The 14,965-nt window shown below is 41.4% G+C and overlaps 1 protein-coding gene across 1 annotated transcript in view; it reads left to right on the top strand.

Moving 5' to 3' along the window:
• Positions 1-241: 241 nt before the first annotated feature.
• Positions 242-14,965, top strand: part of ALPK2 (alpha kinase 2) — a 224,404-nt gene continuing 209,680 nt past the window's right edge. The window contains exon 1 of the mRNA XM_078674891.1: positions 242-1,880. Within this exon, the coding sequence (XP_078531017.1) occupies positions 273-1,880 (1,608 nt within the window). The 5' untranslated portion in view covers positions 242-272. The remainder of the gene's footprint in view (positions 1,881-14,965) is intronic.

The raw sequence follows: 14,965 nt of genomic DNA, 5'->3' as shown, positions 1-14,965 counted from the left end.
GATTGGTGAGGCTTGCCCAGATAATGCCAAATAGGGTGATGCATAATTTGCCTCTGATAGAATATTATATCACATAATGTACTTTTCCATCCATGTTGCAGAATTTAGCAAACCCCTAAGCACGAGTTGTTCCTTTATTGCCACATAACCTCAGCTGCACAGTGTATTAAATAACCTTTCCATGCACTTATTATAGTCTTGTGTGTCATCTCTGCAGATGTACCGAAGACGATGCAGCGGTTTACCAGATATCAGCAAGAAACTGCTTGGGAATGATCAGCAGCTCGGCAGTCATTGAAGTTGGATCATTTACTAAATCCGTCATTTACCAAAGGCTTTTCCAGTATCCAACACAAAGGACGGACATGCGCAGTAGGAATGAAGCGAATGTGCAAAGTATTGACAGGCCTCAGAGTGAACATCAACGCTCAGCAACAGGAGAGCAAAGCAAAACCAGAGGTTCCAAAGGGGTCAAATTCTCTGCTGGCACCTGTCCTTCACCCTGCCCGGAAGCAAGCAAGTCACCGAACAGAAATGCATATTTTATGGAAAATAAATCAGAAAGTGTGCTTGGCAAAGACAACAGTGTTCATCCTAGCCCAGTTACTGAACTTCCAAACAATAGTGATCTGAGATATGGGTCCAGAAATGGCTGGATTTCGGATGAGTGCCATAAGAGGGAAACACATTCCACAAATCCAATTCCAATATCGAATGATCCGGACCATAGCCACAATGCATACAGCAGGCTCCCAGGCCAGAAGGACGAGGACTTGACCATATATGAAGAGGGTGACCTCACCGAGCCGGTGACCAGCTGTGTCCTCACCACCACACCCGGGCACCATGCACAGTGCGCGCGGAAGCCGCAAGGCCCATCCAGGTATTACTGCTCTCGCGTGGAATATTACCCGGGCAGCAACGTCATCACAGCAAACGAGCTGCTTCTTCAGGGTGACTTGTGCGAGCCGGAATGTTCTGACTTGCGGGAAGGGGGCTGCAATGGGATCTGGCGAGGAGGATTGCAAGAGGGTGATGCTTTGGCTGAGGTGACACGCCACACCCGTGATGACGTAGGACTGAGCGGCCTGGACGGGTGTGCGCCCTCCCTTGGCCTGAACGGGGCGTCGGATTACACAGAGGCTACGGATATCACCATTGGCTTCTGTGACAGTCACTCAAAGCGCGGAGAGCCCGAGGCCAGTGGAGTCCAGCTGACAGGCCGGGGGTCAGCGCTGCAGACCGAGATGGTGCTGAGTGCCGGGCACCTTCAAAATGCCCTCTCTCCAGTGAGCAGCAGGAGCTGCCAGCTGTCCGGGGCTGCCACCGCCATCCAAAATGATTCTGCTGCCATCGGAGAAGAAGGCAAGGGGGTTCGGACAGCTGGAAAGGAGTTTTGTGTATACATCCCACACGGTTCAGTTGAGGAACTAGTCGAGGCCATGGCATTGCATGAACTGGAGCATTCCCCCTCGGAGGAGATTTCAAAACTGATGATGAATGAGAAACCGGCAGCAGAGGAGCCTGCAAATGGAAGTGCAAAGGGCAAACGGGCAAGACGCTCGAGGAAGGAAGACAGCAAGGTCTGTAAAGTGAATTCAGCTGGGCATGCCAGCAGCGTGGCAGCGCCAGGAGGGCAGCGTGAACATAAACTGCACCACAAGGGCATGCACATAGAAGGCAAAGCTGGGACTGGTGACAATATAAACAGCAGACACTCACATGCAGAGGATCATCGCTCTTCTGCAGGGCAGCTGGGAACTGAAATCCGCCAAACGGACCCTCTTACCCTTCACATAGAAGACATGGATATGTCCTGTAACGGTGACCGGAGCAACAGCCTTTCGAATAAAGAGTTCATCTCCCGGTCTTCAAAAACAGTGAGTAGAAACATTTCTTTAACACAAAAAAAGCACAACCTTTGTATTCTAACACTAGAGTGCTTGTGTGTAGTTCCTAAAATACCGTTTAGGCAACAGTGAGTGACAGCCCCTGCTGTGCGGGAAATCTGGTTGTGTGAATAGGCCTCAGATAAACAGTATGCCCTCCTAAATATAGCAAAAGGGTGATAATGCCAAGCCCTGCTAATGGAGCACCGAACAGCAGGATGGAGACATCTCAAGTGTATGTTATCTATCAGATGTCCTTCATCAAAAGAATGCTTGTATTCAGTACATTTCTGGAATAGGTGGAACATGTCTTTAAAAATGCAAAGTTTACATTTTCATTCAAAACGAATTCCAAGTTTTTGCGTAAGAATGACACAAAAGACCACTGATGTTTAGAAGTGAATATGTTCACGATATATACAGATGCATTACCACGGAATAAGTTTCAAAGTATTTCAAAGAAAGTGGTGTACATGAATTTCAAAACGTTGGATGGTAATGGTCAAATGACTTCGGGGACATATATGGATTTTTTGCACATGTTGCACTGGTACAAAACAGATAGCACCGTTTTGCACAAGAAAATAAACGTTATTCTCTTTCTTGTGTGGAATACTTTAGCTTCTTGTATATACCTGGTGCAACCCCCAGCTTTTAAATAAATGAGTTTTTCTCCACTTCCTTTCAAACTATCAGCAACAGTTGTTCACATTGACTTACCCTGTTTTGATCTATCTGCACCAGTGCTCTGTGCCATGCCACCTGTTCTGTAAGGAATTCTCGAAAGCTGCGAGTTAAGGACATGAAAATGAAAGGAAAATAGTTGACAACTTCCGCTTAACTTATCAAAGACATGCAAACATAGATCGTCTGCCTTTTAATGTTACAACAACTTCATGGAATCAAAAAGCGTTTAGACATATTTCTAAACCTAATCGAAATCTATCGTCTTTTTTTCTCCGATTGTGTCTTCAGGTTCCGATTTTCTTGGGCTCAACCCCCACAGCTTAGTTCAGCTGTCATCTTAGCCTGACAGGGCCACTGTGCAAAGGATTACCAGATGTCGTTTGTTGAATACACCGTTCCCCCTTGTGTCTGTTGAGCCTGAAGAGTCGTTCCCTACTCCCTGTGTTCATGTAGTAACATTTGCTTTTACTAGCTGGGTCTCTTTTAAAACAAGCATTGGCAAAGCCAATATGTCTGGCTTGCATTTCCGTTTCAGTCAGACCTAGTCGCTTAAAATGATGTATTTGAAATCAGCACTCCAGTAGAACAGTGTGGTTGCAGGGCAAGCCAAAATCTCATTCCTCTTGTGAGAGGAATGAATGGCCCTGTATTCCCCATAGCAATTAATTTGTTTTGGTGTAAAAGGAACTACTGTGTTTTGCAACGAATGTACTTTTTGTACTTAAATTGTGAAAAATTGAATGTGATAAAAACAGTGTTAATTAAGTGCACTTTTCAGATTTAAAATATTCTCTCAAGCATTGCGACTTCCTTGGATGTGGAATGATACACCAAACAGCCAATAGCATGAGGTGAGAGTTGTTTAGGCCTATAGGCTGATCCAAGATGTCATTGACTTGTATCTTGTATAGTCCAACAAAATTGGTGAATTTAAGGTTTTGTACATATTTTATCTTGTTATTGTTTGTATAGCTCTGTATGACTTGATGTATCAGAGCCTTTTATTTGTATTGTGTGTTGTGATTGACTCTGTCTCAAAGGAGTGGTTGAAGGTGCTAACTCAAAAAACTAAAGGCTGCTGGAGCGATCCAGCCCCGCTCCCCCACCCCCCATATACATAGAAAAGAATAGGTCTCCCAGACAGCTACATTCTCAAGTGACACCTACACATTCAGCTTCTAGAATGACTATAGTGCATTAGGGTCACTGTTAATACCAGAAGCATGTGCCCCTAACAAGAGGTACCTGAACTGCATTAACGCCATTTCATGTTTCCTATACCGTTATTTCTTTGTATGATTTGGTAGTGGATCCGTTGCACTATGATTCAAGGTGGATAGTTTTCTGTTTAAGATTTTAAAATATGAGAGCTCTGTAAAACATGAAATATGATTGCTGTTCAAAGGCTTGGCCTTTAAGAAAAGTGTAACCTCACCATTTCGTTTGCTGACAGAGGCAGATGACTGACAGGTCCCTACATCCTGGGAGTTAGCTCTGCTGCCATTTTATAGCCCTGCTGTCAAATCTTAAAAGTACCTTTTCTGTGTTGTCTGGGTATAGCTTTTTGTAAGTGCTCTGTGATATGAGAGATTGCTTTGCTGTCAAATGCTTGAGCATGGAAAAGCCCTTTGACCTGAAGGAGAGCTTTGCCAGATGGCTGAGGGTGTCGGATCTCTGCAGTCTGTTGCCAAAGGCCAGAGCTCTGTCCACTAAAGAGATCCCTTTTATCAAAAGTCTAAGCCTGAAATGTCTGTGTCATCGAAGTGATTGATAGATTTGCTGCGGAAGTCTCCGACCCAGAAGATGTGTACTGCTTAGTGGTAGCTCTCTTTCAGAATCCTGAGACCTATGTCTCTATTGTCAGATGTGTTCGCCTCTGAAATCTATATAACCTGAAAGCAGCTCTACTGCCAGATGCCTGCTCCTGCACGATATTTGTAGCTTGACCTGAAAGGTGAGTGTTCTGTCTGAGAGTTAAGGTTGTAAGATCCCTGTACACCGAGCCATAGGTTTGCTGTTGTCTGATAACTGAGCCTATAATTTGTGAAACCTGGAGGATAGCTTGGCAGTCAGGTTCCGAAGCCTGTACGCGTTCTGCAACCAGATGGATAGCTCTGCTCTGATAATCCTAAGCCTGTAAGATTTGGGTGACCTGACAAAACTCTTTTCTAACAGTGCCCGAATCTGTAACATAGTTTGCTTTCTAAAGTCTATAGCTTTTAAATCTCCATAACACGATGTCTAATTATTCCGTGTGAATCTTTAGGCTGAAAGGTTTCTCTAGCAAGAGAGTTATATGCTTTCCAAATTCAGAGTGCGCTGTGTAACATTTATATTTTTATTTATTTAATTAAGTAATGAATTATATTTCCAGGACATAGTCCTGCTGAGACCACAGCGATTTGAACACAAGCAGCCTCTGGAGCCCCTCCAGTGTGTTTTTCTGCCTTATGCCTGGTGGGAAGTCTTGCTCGTCTTTGATTAGGAATGTCTCAATTAGGAAAGACGGGTGACCAATATGACATCTAGAAAAGCAGAAAATGTCTCTCTGAAAAGCCACGGTTCCAGGTATCTTCTCAATCATAGTAAATGTGACTGGTTTCTCAGATCCAGGCTAAGCGACTTCCAACATTGAGTGCCTAGTGTTCTGATAGTACGTCCACCAAATGTTTTTGGAGTGAATTTAGATTGAACAATAAGTTTGGTTCTGCAAGATCTGAGGTTGACCCTGGTGATTTATACCACAGGTAACAGGCCCTGACGGGGGAAGTAGAGATGTTTGTCAGGTCAAACCCTGAGACTCTTTGGACTTGGGGTTTGTCAATTCTTAGTTTAATCGGCTGCTCGAATGGGAGAATCAAGTGCCTCACCCAGAACAAACAGCATTTGTGCCGTCTTCTTACTGAAACATATTAACACATCGGTAGTAAAAAAATGGAGAGCAGTATGCGCAAAAGTTAACTGTGTCCATTGTTCCGTTTTTTGCACCAGGTAGTTATGACCAACGAAAAGCTGGTTGTAAGTTCCCAGACAGAAACCTGATTGAGCAAATTGTTCATTCCACTCCTACATGGAAGTAGTGCTAAAATGGTTGCAATAAAATATTGAACCCCTTTTGGCAATACTGCCTGGGTTAATATGACCTCATAAGTGTTCTGAATAGCGAGCCCCAAAATATGAACGTGTCAAATACTTTTATTGAGTGACAGAGCAAAGCAACCTATGGGTCATTTTACTACCACTCAATACAGAAGGGGATGCACAAATGTCTGAGGCCCTATAAGGAATACCAAAGTACCCACTGGTCACAAAACCATGTGCAATCTTCCATTATGCCCCTGAGACACTTTCTATAACTTGACCACTGGAAGGCAGACAAGCCTATATGCAGAGGTAATGTAGTCAAGCCTAGAGTTCACGGCCACCCCCACCACCACTGCCTTGTAGATAGTGGTAGATAGTGAAAGCAAAGCTTTTTAGGGCATTAAGTAGATGGAAATATAAGCCAACCACAACCCTTACCTGGGCATTTAAAGTGGTCATTCGGTTAATGATGTCACAATAGATCTTAAAATTCCAGCTGACATATAATACAAATGTACATTCTAGAATGCCTATTGTTTGTGATTGTTAAGAATGCATGACTGAGCAAAGAGAACTGTTTTTTCTCTGAACTGGATGGCCCATTTAACTGGGGTGTATAAAGTGGACGTTCCTGGCAGGCCAGAACTTGTCATAATGTCAGGAAATCCACAAAAGATACGTTTAAATGCAATGAATTTAAATGCCATTCTTTTATATAGTCAAAGAGGTCTCCAACCTTTTCTTCAATAAGAGCTTCTTATGTTCAATAAAATGATACAGAGCTACTACTATTATTATTAGTAGTGCAGTAATAGTGATCACGTTAGACACGATGACCAGCGGTGACTACCTCAGATCATCAGGCAAAGTTGCCAGCAGAACATGGCTTTGTCAGCAAGGTTAAGGTATACTAGCCATAGCTGCAGTGCCCCTGACACCATACTTAAACATTTTAGTACAAAGTCTTCCCAAGATTATCCCGCAAATATCATCTTTAAATATATTGTGGGAATTCAGCCATTTGTTTTAGGAATTCTCATAATGCACACCTTTTTGTCTCAAATACATTCTGTTCTATTTTGGGATACAAATAATCATTGAACCAAGCAAAAACATCTATTCTAATAGGCTGGTTTGCACACTGAAGAGCTACTCACAGGTAGCGTACGAGCTACCAGTAGCTCGCGAGCTACTCCTTGGAGAAGTCAGAGTCAAACACTACCTGGAAAATATGACATAAGAGTATACCACCAAAAAGAAACTAAACATAATGTAGCGACGTAAAAAGAGAAAGTAAAAAGTAGGTACAACATCCCATGAAGTCTGTTGTTCCTGTACAGACCGGGCTCAATTCTGTACAATCGTAGGAAAACTAAAAGTCTTTTATGAAATATGAAAAGACCCATGTTTGAGAGCAGAGCATAAAACCACACCTGGCACCTGAACGGATGGTCGGAAAGGAACAGTACTGCAAGAAATGTTGGGAGGAGATGTGGCCTAAAGGTCCGAGCTGCCGACCTTGGAGCTATGGAGCTAGGTTCGAGTCTGAATATGACCTTGTGTAAGTGAATCAGGTGCTCGTGAAAACCGCTCAGGCATTAAACCTATACAGTGAGCCAGCTCTAAATCAGGCCCTGTTATGTTTTACCATAATTCACATTTAGTTTTTGTAATCTTTCATTTGAGAGCATTTAATTTTTTCTCCAAAACATAAAATAAAAAAATAAGACAAAATATTTTCAGGAACTAACTGTCACATTACAACCCTGCGTATCTCTTTCACGCATCCTAAATGCAAACACCCTCTAAGCATTAGTAACATTCCCGGCTGTTATGGATAGCACGCTCGGAAAATGTTCCCTGCCATATTCCGTTGGCACCTGGACACAGAGGGCATGTTGTGGTCCAACGTTTCCACCCAGGGTGGACGGAAATAGCCGCTCTGTCAGGAGAAGCAAACGATGTCTCGGTTATGATGCTTGCAGTGCAGATGTGCCTCACTTGAAAGCTGTCAGGCTGCACGCTCACTCGAGCCAGCCTTCTTCCCAGGGCTAAGAAAGATTATACGAGGCCAACCAACGTCAGAAGGAGTTTCCTATTGACACTGATATTCATCTTAAGGTAGTTGTCTCTCTGACTCTGATCTGGCATGAAACCCCCTGCTCACACTTTTGACTGTCACAGAAATTCAATATTCAGAAATTATTAGATTTTTAAATGCTGCATAAAGCGTAAACTATTTGTGAAGTATAAAACAAATACATGCATAAATCAACCTAAGCATCTCCACATTACTTACTATTTGTACAAACATCAGAAGAGTGAGTGATTAAAGAAAAATGTACTTTCTTATGTACTATAGTTGCAACTGACGTTAGAAATTGTTACTTAGCAATGTGTTGCTTTGTCTATGAGAGCCTCTTTCTTTTCCCATCATGCCTTTCTCCTGCCTTCCTCGTTGTTTCTGTCATGTGTCAAAAAGATAAAGGCTAACACATTTATATTAGTATTGTTAATTACAGTAGATTAGTATCGGAGAGTGACAGCCTACACCTGTTTCGCCGCTTGTTGTTGCTCAGGCCTGGGTCTTCTGCATTTCACTTTTGTGACAGTGTTGTCTTACATAAGGTAGTATTCCAGTCTTTGTATGTGTGGTGTATATATTGTGTAGTGTATATATTGTGTTAAGATTGCATTTTTTAACTATTTACCTGGTGTGCCTCGGAATGTGTAGTATGCGGCGTTGTGTGGTTCATCTGTAAAGCTCTATGCCTTGGCTGTTGCTGTCCGGGTGAGGTGCCTGGGGTTGCTGTTGATCTTTACTCCAATAAATACTAAACAGTATGGAGTGTTCATCTTTAAAGTATGTAATTGTGCAGACTTTTTTTTTAATTTCCGTAATTTTTATTGAAGATTATATTTACATGGAGCATTACATATACATGGGGAGAAGAAAAAGAAAAACGCCCCGGGGGAGGGGTGGGCGTGGGGGGGAGGGGTCACAGTCTTCTTGGAGTTAGTCCATTCAATCGCATTTCCCCTCGTTGCTGGTCCGTTTTGGTTTTCTCCGTTCCCCCTCATTTCGATGATTGTCTCTGTTACTTCCCCATCCCCGACCGTAGCAGGAAGAAAAAAAGAAAAAAGAGGAGAGAGAGTGGAGAGTAAGAAGCGCAGGATCATTACGGGTCTTGTGGTGTTTCTACTACCGGATGAGTGATATGCATGTGGTGATTATGTGTATCTGGCTGTGCTGTCTATGGGGGTTTGTGCGAGGAAAGGTAGTTGTCTAGAGACTCCCACATATTTGATTGTCTTTGCGTCTTCGGTGTGTGTTTCGCCGTTATGGTGTCCGCCCCCCTCAGGAAGGTGACCCAGTTGAACCAGGCTCTGAACGAGGCCTTCCCTGTGTCCTTCCAGTTGTACAGTACCGTTTTGACCGCCGCTGTCAGTAGCAGGTCAATCAGGTCTCTGTCTTCTTTTGCTGTGATTGAGGGAGTTATGAACCCTATTGCTAGGCTGTGAAAGTCTAGTTGTAGTGCAGCCCTTGTGATGTCGTTTATCAGTGTGCCAATCTCGTTCCAGAACTTCCTGACTTTGGTGCAGTGAAAGATAAGGTGTGCCAGATCCCCTTTTTGTTTGTTGCAGTTCCAGCAGGAATCGCTCTCGCGGATTCCTATGGAGGCTAGGCGGGCGGGGGTCCAGTACGCCTTGTGTATCAGCCAGAACTTGGTCTGGTCTAGGGTTGTCGTTACTTTATTCCTTGACGTGGATCTCCAGATGTCAGCCTTTTCTTCTTCGCTCAGCTCCCTTCCCGCTAGTGTTCCCCAGTAGGACATGACTTTATTGTTGAGTTTGGTGGATTTGGGGCTCAGGGCTTTGTAGAGGTGTGCTACTTGGTGCCCTAGTTTGTTGAGGTTCGCGGCGTATTGTAGGATTGACGGTGTCTGTCTATTCAGGTCTGCCTTCCCTATTGCTAACTTGATTTTTAGGAAGTTGTACAGTTCTATGCTGTCCATTTCGTGTTTCCCTTTGAACGTGTCGAAGGTGGTGTATGTGTCCTGCTTTTGAAGTTGGCTCACTGTGCCCTGCTTTTGAAGTTGGCTCACTGTGGATATGCCGTGTCTATACAATGTGTGCATGTCCAGTGTTTTGTCTCTGTACTTGATTCTGGGGTTGTGCCATATGGACTCCAGCTCGGTTTTCTTTATACTTGTACCTAGTAGTCTGTCTATACTTAGGAGGGCTTTCCTGGTGTTTCTTAGAATGGGGTTGTGTTTGATATCAGGGTGCCGGGTTGCTGTCAGAAGTGCGACGGGTTCCCTACCACCCAGTAGTCCTCTTTCTAGTGTTAGCCAGGTCGGGGTGTAGTCTTGTTTGGGAGTGAGCCAGTATAGTCCCTGTTTTGCTATGCATGCTGTCTGGAATGTTTTGAAGTTTGTTATGTTTGTGCAGACTTTTGTTGAGCCACTAGAATGAAAAGTATTAATGTTTAGCTTGCGGTCTGGGAAGGAGCGGGGGGATTCACCGGTTAGCACATCCACTGCTGTGTGATTATATAGAACAATATAGTCTAACCCACTGTAATAGGCACTACAAATAAGGTAAATGTGGTAGCATTGCACTTTTTGAATGATTGCTATTTTTGTGGGATGGGGGAGTTACCCATGGATATAGGGATGTAATCATACACAAACTAACTGTTGACAGCACTAACTAGGTACTTTAGTGAGAATCTGGACTTTGGGCCCCCACATTTTAACAAGTCATCTCATTCTTCTCGCTAAACTCTTTTTTTAGGACTGGTTTAACATCGATCTATCTGCATGATCTATTGTTACCAATTCTTTAACTTATACGTAGAGTGGATTTTGGCTGCACCCCAAAGAGTATTACTCTCTCACATCATGCTGTTGGCTCTTTGGTTTATCTTTCCTCATAGGAAATAGGCTGCAGTGTATGGGGTACTATTGAACATCTCAGAAGTACACTGAACAATGAGACGTTAAATTATTTATCCAATTGATGTAATAGATACAGACAAAATCGTTTTTCTTTTGTTTTTGTTTTCAGTACAGAAAGCGTTTTTACATTCTTTTACCAAGGACTTAAAATGCAAGCCAGATCTATTGGCTTTGTCAATGCTTGATGGTAAGCTGACCACAGGCTGGTTGATTTGCTTTGAGCTTAAGGAGTATGGTGGGCTGTTGCGGATTTTTTTGCAATTCCCATTGCACTGGATAGTGTTGTTTGTAAACTAACCCACATACTCACTTTAACATTCTCAAATTTAAATCCTGATTACATGTTTGTTTAGCAACATTGTTGCTTATTCATAAGAAATATTCATAAAACATTTACTGTCTCTGAACAATTTTCGACATTTGCCTGAGTAGAAATCATATCAGTTGAGTGTACTTCCTTAGAGTTGGTATAATTGTAATTGCATTTATTTAGCGCTTACTATCCCTGATGAGACGTCGAAGCGTTTTTGCGGCGAGTAACACTCTACTACGGCACCTAAAATGGATTAGTGGTGAGTTAGTATAGGAAAATATGTGAATAATTTGCGCAGTGGATATGTTAGTCTGTTGTTTGGATTGAAAAGGATAGTGGAGGGATAGAAGAGTGACGGGTTTGCATTTATATATTGCTTGCTACCCCTGATGAGGTGTTGAAGCACTTTTCGGCAGGTAGCATGCTACTGCAGACCCCAAACAGGGTTAGTAGGGACTTAGTAGTGAGAAATATGAAATGAATATAAGCGATGGTCATGTTAGTCTGTTATTTTGAATGAAAAGAAATAGTGGAGAGATAGAAGAGGAAAGAGTCTAGAACTTTTTTTGGGTGGAGTTCATAGAAGTAGGATATTGTTTTAGCACATCATAGAAGTAGGATATTGTTTTAGCACATCAGAATTCCAATTTTTAAAATGATGTCTGTAATTGTTTCCAGTCACCTGTTCTTTCTTCGTAATTTTCCCCACTGCCATCTTTCATTGACAAGTGCACCATGCTCATCCTATGTGCCTTGGCTGTGATGTTGAACAAGCCCCTTATTTGGAGGAAGTTTCTGTGAGAGAACATTTTTAGTAAATAAATAAAGATGATTATGTAGAAATAGTGATGACAACTGCTGTACCATATTTTAAAGCGTTGTCATTACTCCCTCATGAGCTTGGTGGTGCCACCACCATCTAGTCAAAGCCTATTGTAAAGGAGGGGATTTGAAAGTTGAGAAGTGCAGTGGAGGCAAGTTATGGTTTGTTCAGCTAGGAAGTTTCTTTTTCAACAAAAAATGTTACTGACTTTTATTGATCTACAGTTTACTATTAACATTATGAGTATATTTTACTTATAAATTAACCATGAACGTGTATACATCACCTTTGCTTTTCATCTCTCTCCTCGTTGCTATTGTTAGTCATTTTGGTTTTTACTTTACATTATCATAGGAAATATATCACTGCCCACAGATTTAAAAAGAAAACTAAACAAAGAACCCCACCAAATTAAACTACTATGACGTAAGTCCATCTATGTCCACTCAGAAGAAAATGTTGCTGATTGTTTAACCATCTTTGGGTCAGTTAGTTATGAGGTAAATAAATCGGAAAGCAACATTATGCACTCTGTCTTAGCTAGTAAATATTGGTTAAGATTTCTTTGTGAAGCAGTACTTAAGAATCAATAATAGACAATCAATATTTTTTGTAGATATCTATATCTACTCTCATGTGTGGAGCAGGGTATATGGGGTTGGGAGGGGGAATCCGTGCGAACAATCAGTATGCCAAGGAGGTCTTTCTCTGTTTCTCTTTTTGGCCACTTTAGATATGGTGTCATCCTAACCAAGCATGTCAAGTGCATTACCACATACTTTCCGCAGTTCATATTTTAGTGCCAAAGTCTGGATTTCACCTAATTTCTTTAACTCTGCCAGCTAAGGTGAAACATCAGGAGCCCATACTGATTTCAGTTTATAGTTATGTGTTTAACCAATAGCATAGCTCTGTCTTTGCTTAATAACTTGTTTTTTTTTTAAATCTTGGCTTTAAACCAAGTAGGCAAGCATGTGGTTCCCGCAGGTCACTTTGTCCAACTAGCCGTACAAGCAGCTTCATACTAAGGATACTATGACAACTACCAGTGATAGTGGGGAACATTTTGTTCAGTTTCATAAGGGCTAAGTATATACATTTAATTAATAGTTACAATAAACAAGGACCACCTGAAAAGTGAATATATCGCAATTCCTAGGACAGGGTAATAAAATGTGAGAGACAAACTTCCTAGGCAATTATATCAGGTCAAACCAAATTGATAATTGTTTTGTTTTTTTTAAAGCAGGGAAAAGTAGACCAGAAAACATGTAGAAACATGATATATTTAATTAATAAAATAACAACATACATTTAAAAACAACATTAATAATACATTCCACATTTGGATATAATCATTTCATTATCATTTAATACACTGTAAACAAATGTGTGAAGGTGGCAATCTTTATCACAAATATTAGTGATAAAGATTGCCACCTTCACACATTTGTTTACAGTGTATTAAATGATAATAAACTGATTACATCCAAATGTGGAATGTATTATTAATGTTGTTTTTAAATGTATGTTGTTATTTATTAATTAAATATATCATATGTTCCTACATGTTTTATGGTCTACTTTACCCTGCTTTAAAAAAAAAATTAAATTTATCAATTTGGTTTGACCTGATATACATTAAATTAATACCTTGCATAGATAACATACTGCATCTTTCCATTCCTCACTCCTGATGACTTCAAACCTTGTTACAGCCAAATATTTTATATTGCCTTTGGATAATGACACCATTGCCTACTAAATTAACTAAGTTGGGTGTGAAGGGTAATCAGGCGCTCATATAGTATTCACAATTTTATAAAATAAAGAAAGTGATTCCAAGTGTCTTACGGTGCATTCAAAATTGGGAAAAACACTCTAAATCCCCACGACTCAATCAAAGATTGATCAAAATATTTACAATTATTGAAGCACACTTATCTTATCATACAGTAAGTACAGTAGCATGAAGAGATAAGACAGTAGTAGATTGGGTTTTTTGTTTCTTCTTTAATGTAACGGGGTCTTCCACTCCCTTACGCTAACGCGTTTTGTCATTATTGGATATGACCCAACGACTTCCTCTGGGCTTACGACTTCTTCCAACCAAATATCTCAACAGTAACAATGTTAGTATCCGCTAACACAATCCCTATATCGTGTTAGCGGATACTAAAGTTGACCATACCTCTTGTTGCAGGTTCCCCATACTTCAGGGACCTGTTGTAATTTTCGGAGTGATTGTCTCCGCGGTAAAAGAGGAATATCGTGTTTAATTGTCAGAATGACACAGTTACTGTTAAGTCGTAAGCCCTGAGGAAGTAGCTGGGTCACATCCAATAACGACGGAACGCGTTGGCATAAGGGAGTGGAAGACCCTGTTACATTAAAGAAGAAACAAAAAGCCGAATCTACTACTGTCTTATCTCTTTACACTACTGTACTTACCAGTGCCTACTAATCTATTCCTATTGCCTAGATCCAGCAGCAAACAAGTAACTCTAGAAGCAGTCCTGCTTTGTCTCCTTCAAAATGATGTCAAACCAAATATTCCCTTTAATCCAGAATTCTCAGCCAATCCAATAAGACAGCACGGGACTCACTCATCTGTAAATAACATGGTTTGAGCTCCATATTAATGTAAAACCCTATTTTCCAAATCTTTCTGTTTATTCTCAAGCTCTATAACTTCTTTGAGCTGCACTGACCTTGCCGTGTGTGATGATGTACTACAAATATGACCCCTAGTTACAACTTTACATACTTCCCATTACAATACAGTGTTACCTATTGATCCTGTTATTGTCAGCAAAATCAGTTTGTATTTCATCTTTAATGAGCTCCCTGAATGCTTGGTCCTTCATAACCGACGAATGTCTGTGCCACATGGGTATAAAATTTCTTGCTCTGCCATAGCATAGTGCCATGAACGGGGGATTATGATCACACAGCTTTCTGCGTAAACATTCTGCCTCTGTGGTCCGGTTGGGTAAATGTGTTTTCGCAGAAAAAAGTATCCAGTTTACAGTTCTGGTTATGCACTGGTGAATAGAAGGAATATTTCATATGGCATTTAAAGCCCACCACACATCAGTCAACTTCCAATTGCTAGGATCTAGCATACAGTATCATTCCATCCCCGTGTCATTGGGAATTGTTATGAGCTATTCCAGGGGATAGGGAATCTAAAAAAATGGCTTGGTCA

Source organism: Lissotriton helveticus, chromosome 2_1, assembly GCF_964261635.1.
Source record: "Lissotriton helveticus chromosome 2_1, aLisHel1.1, whole genome shotgun sequence".
NCBI lineage: Eukaryota > Metazoa > Chordata > Amphibia > Caudata > Salamandridae > Lissotriton > Lissotriton helveticus.
Note: the sequence above shows the minus strand (reverse complement) of the source record. Positions and strands in the feature narration are given on the sequence as shown.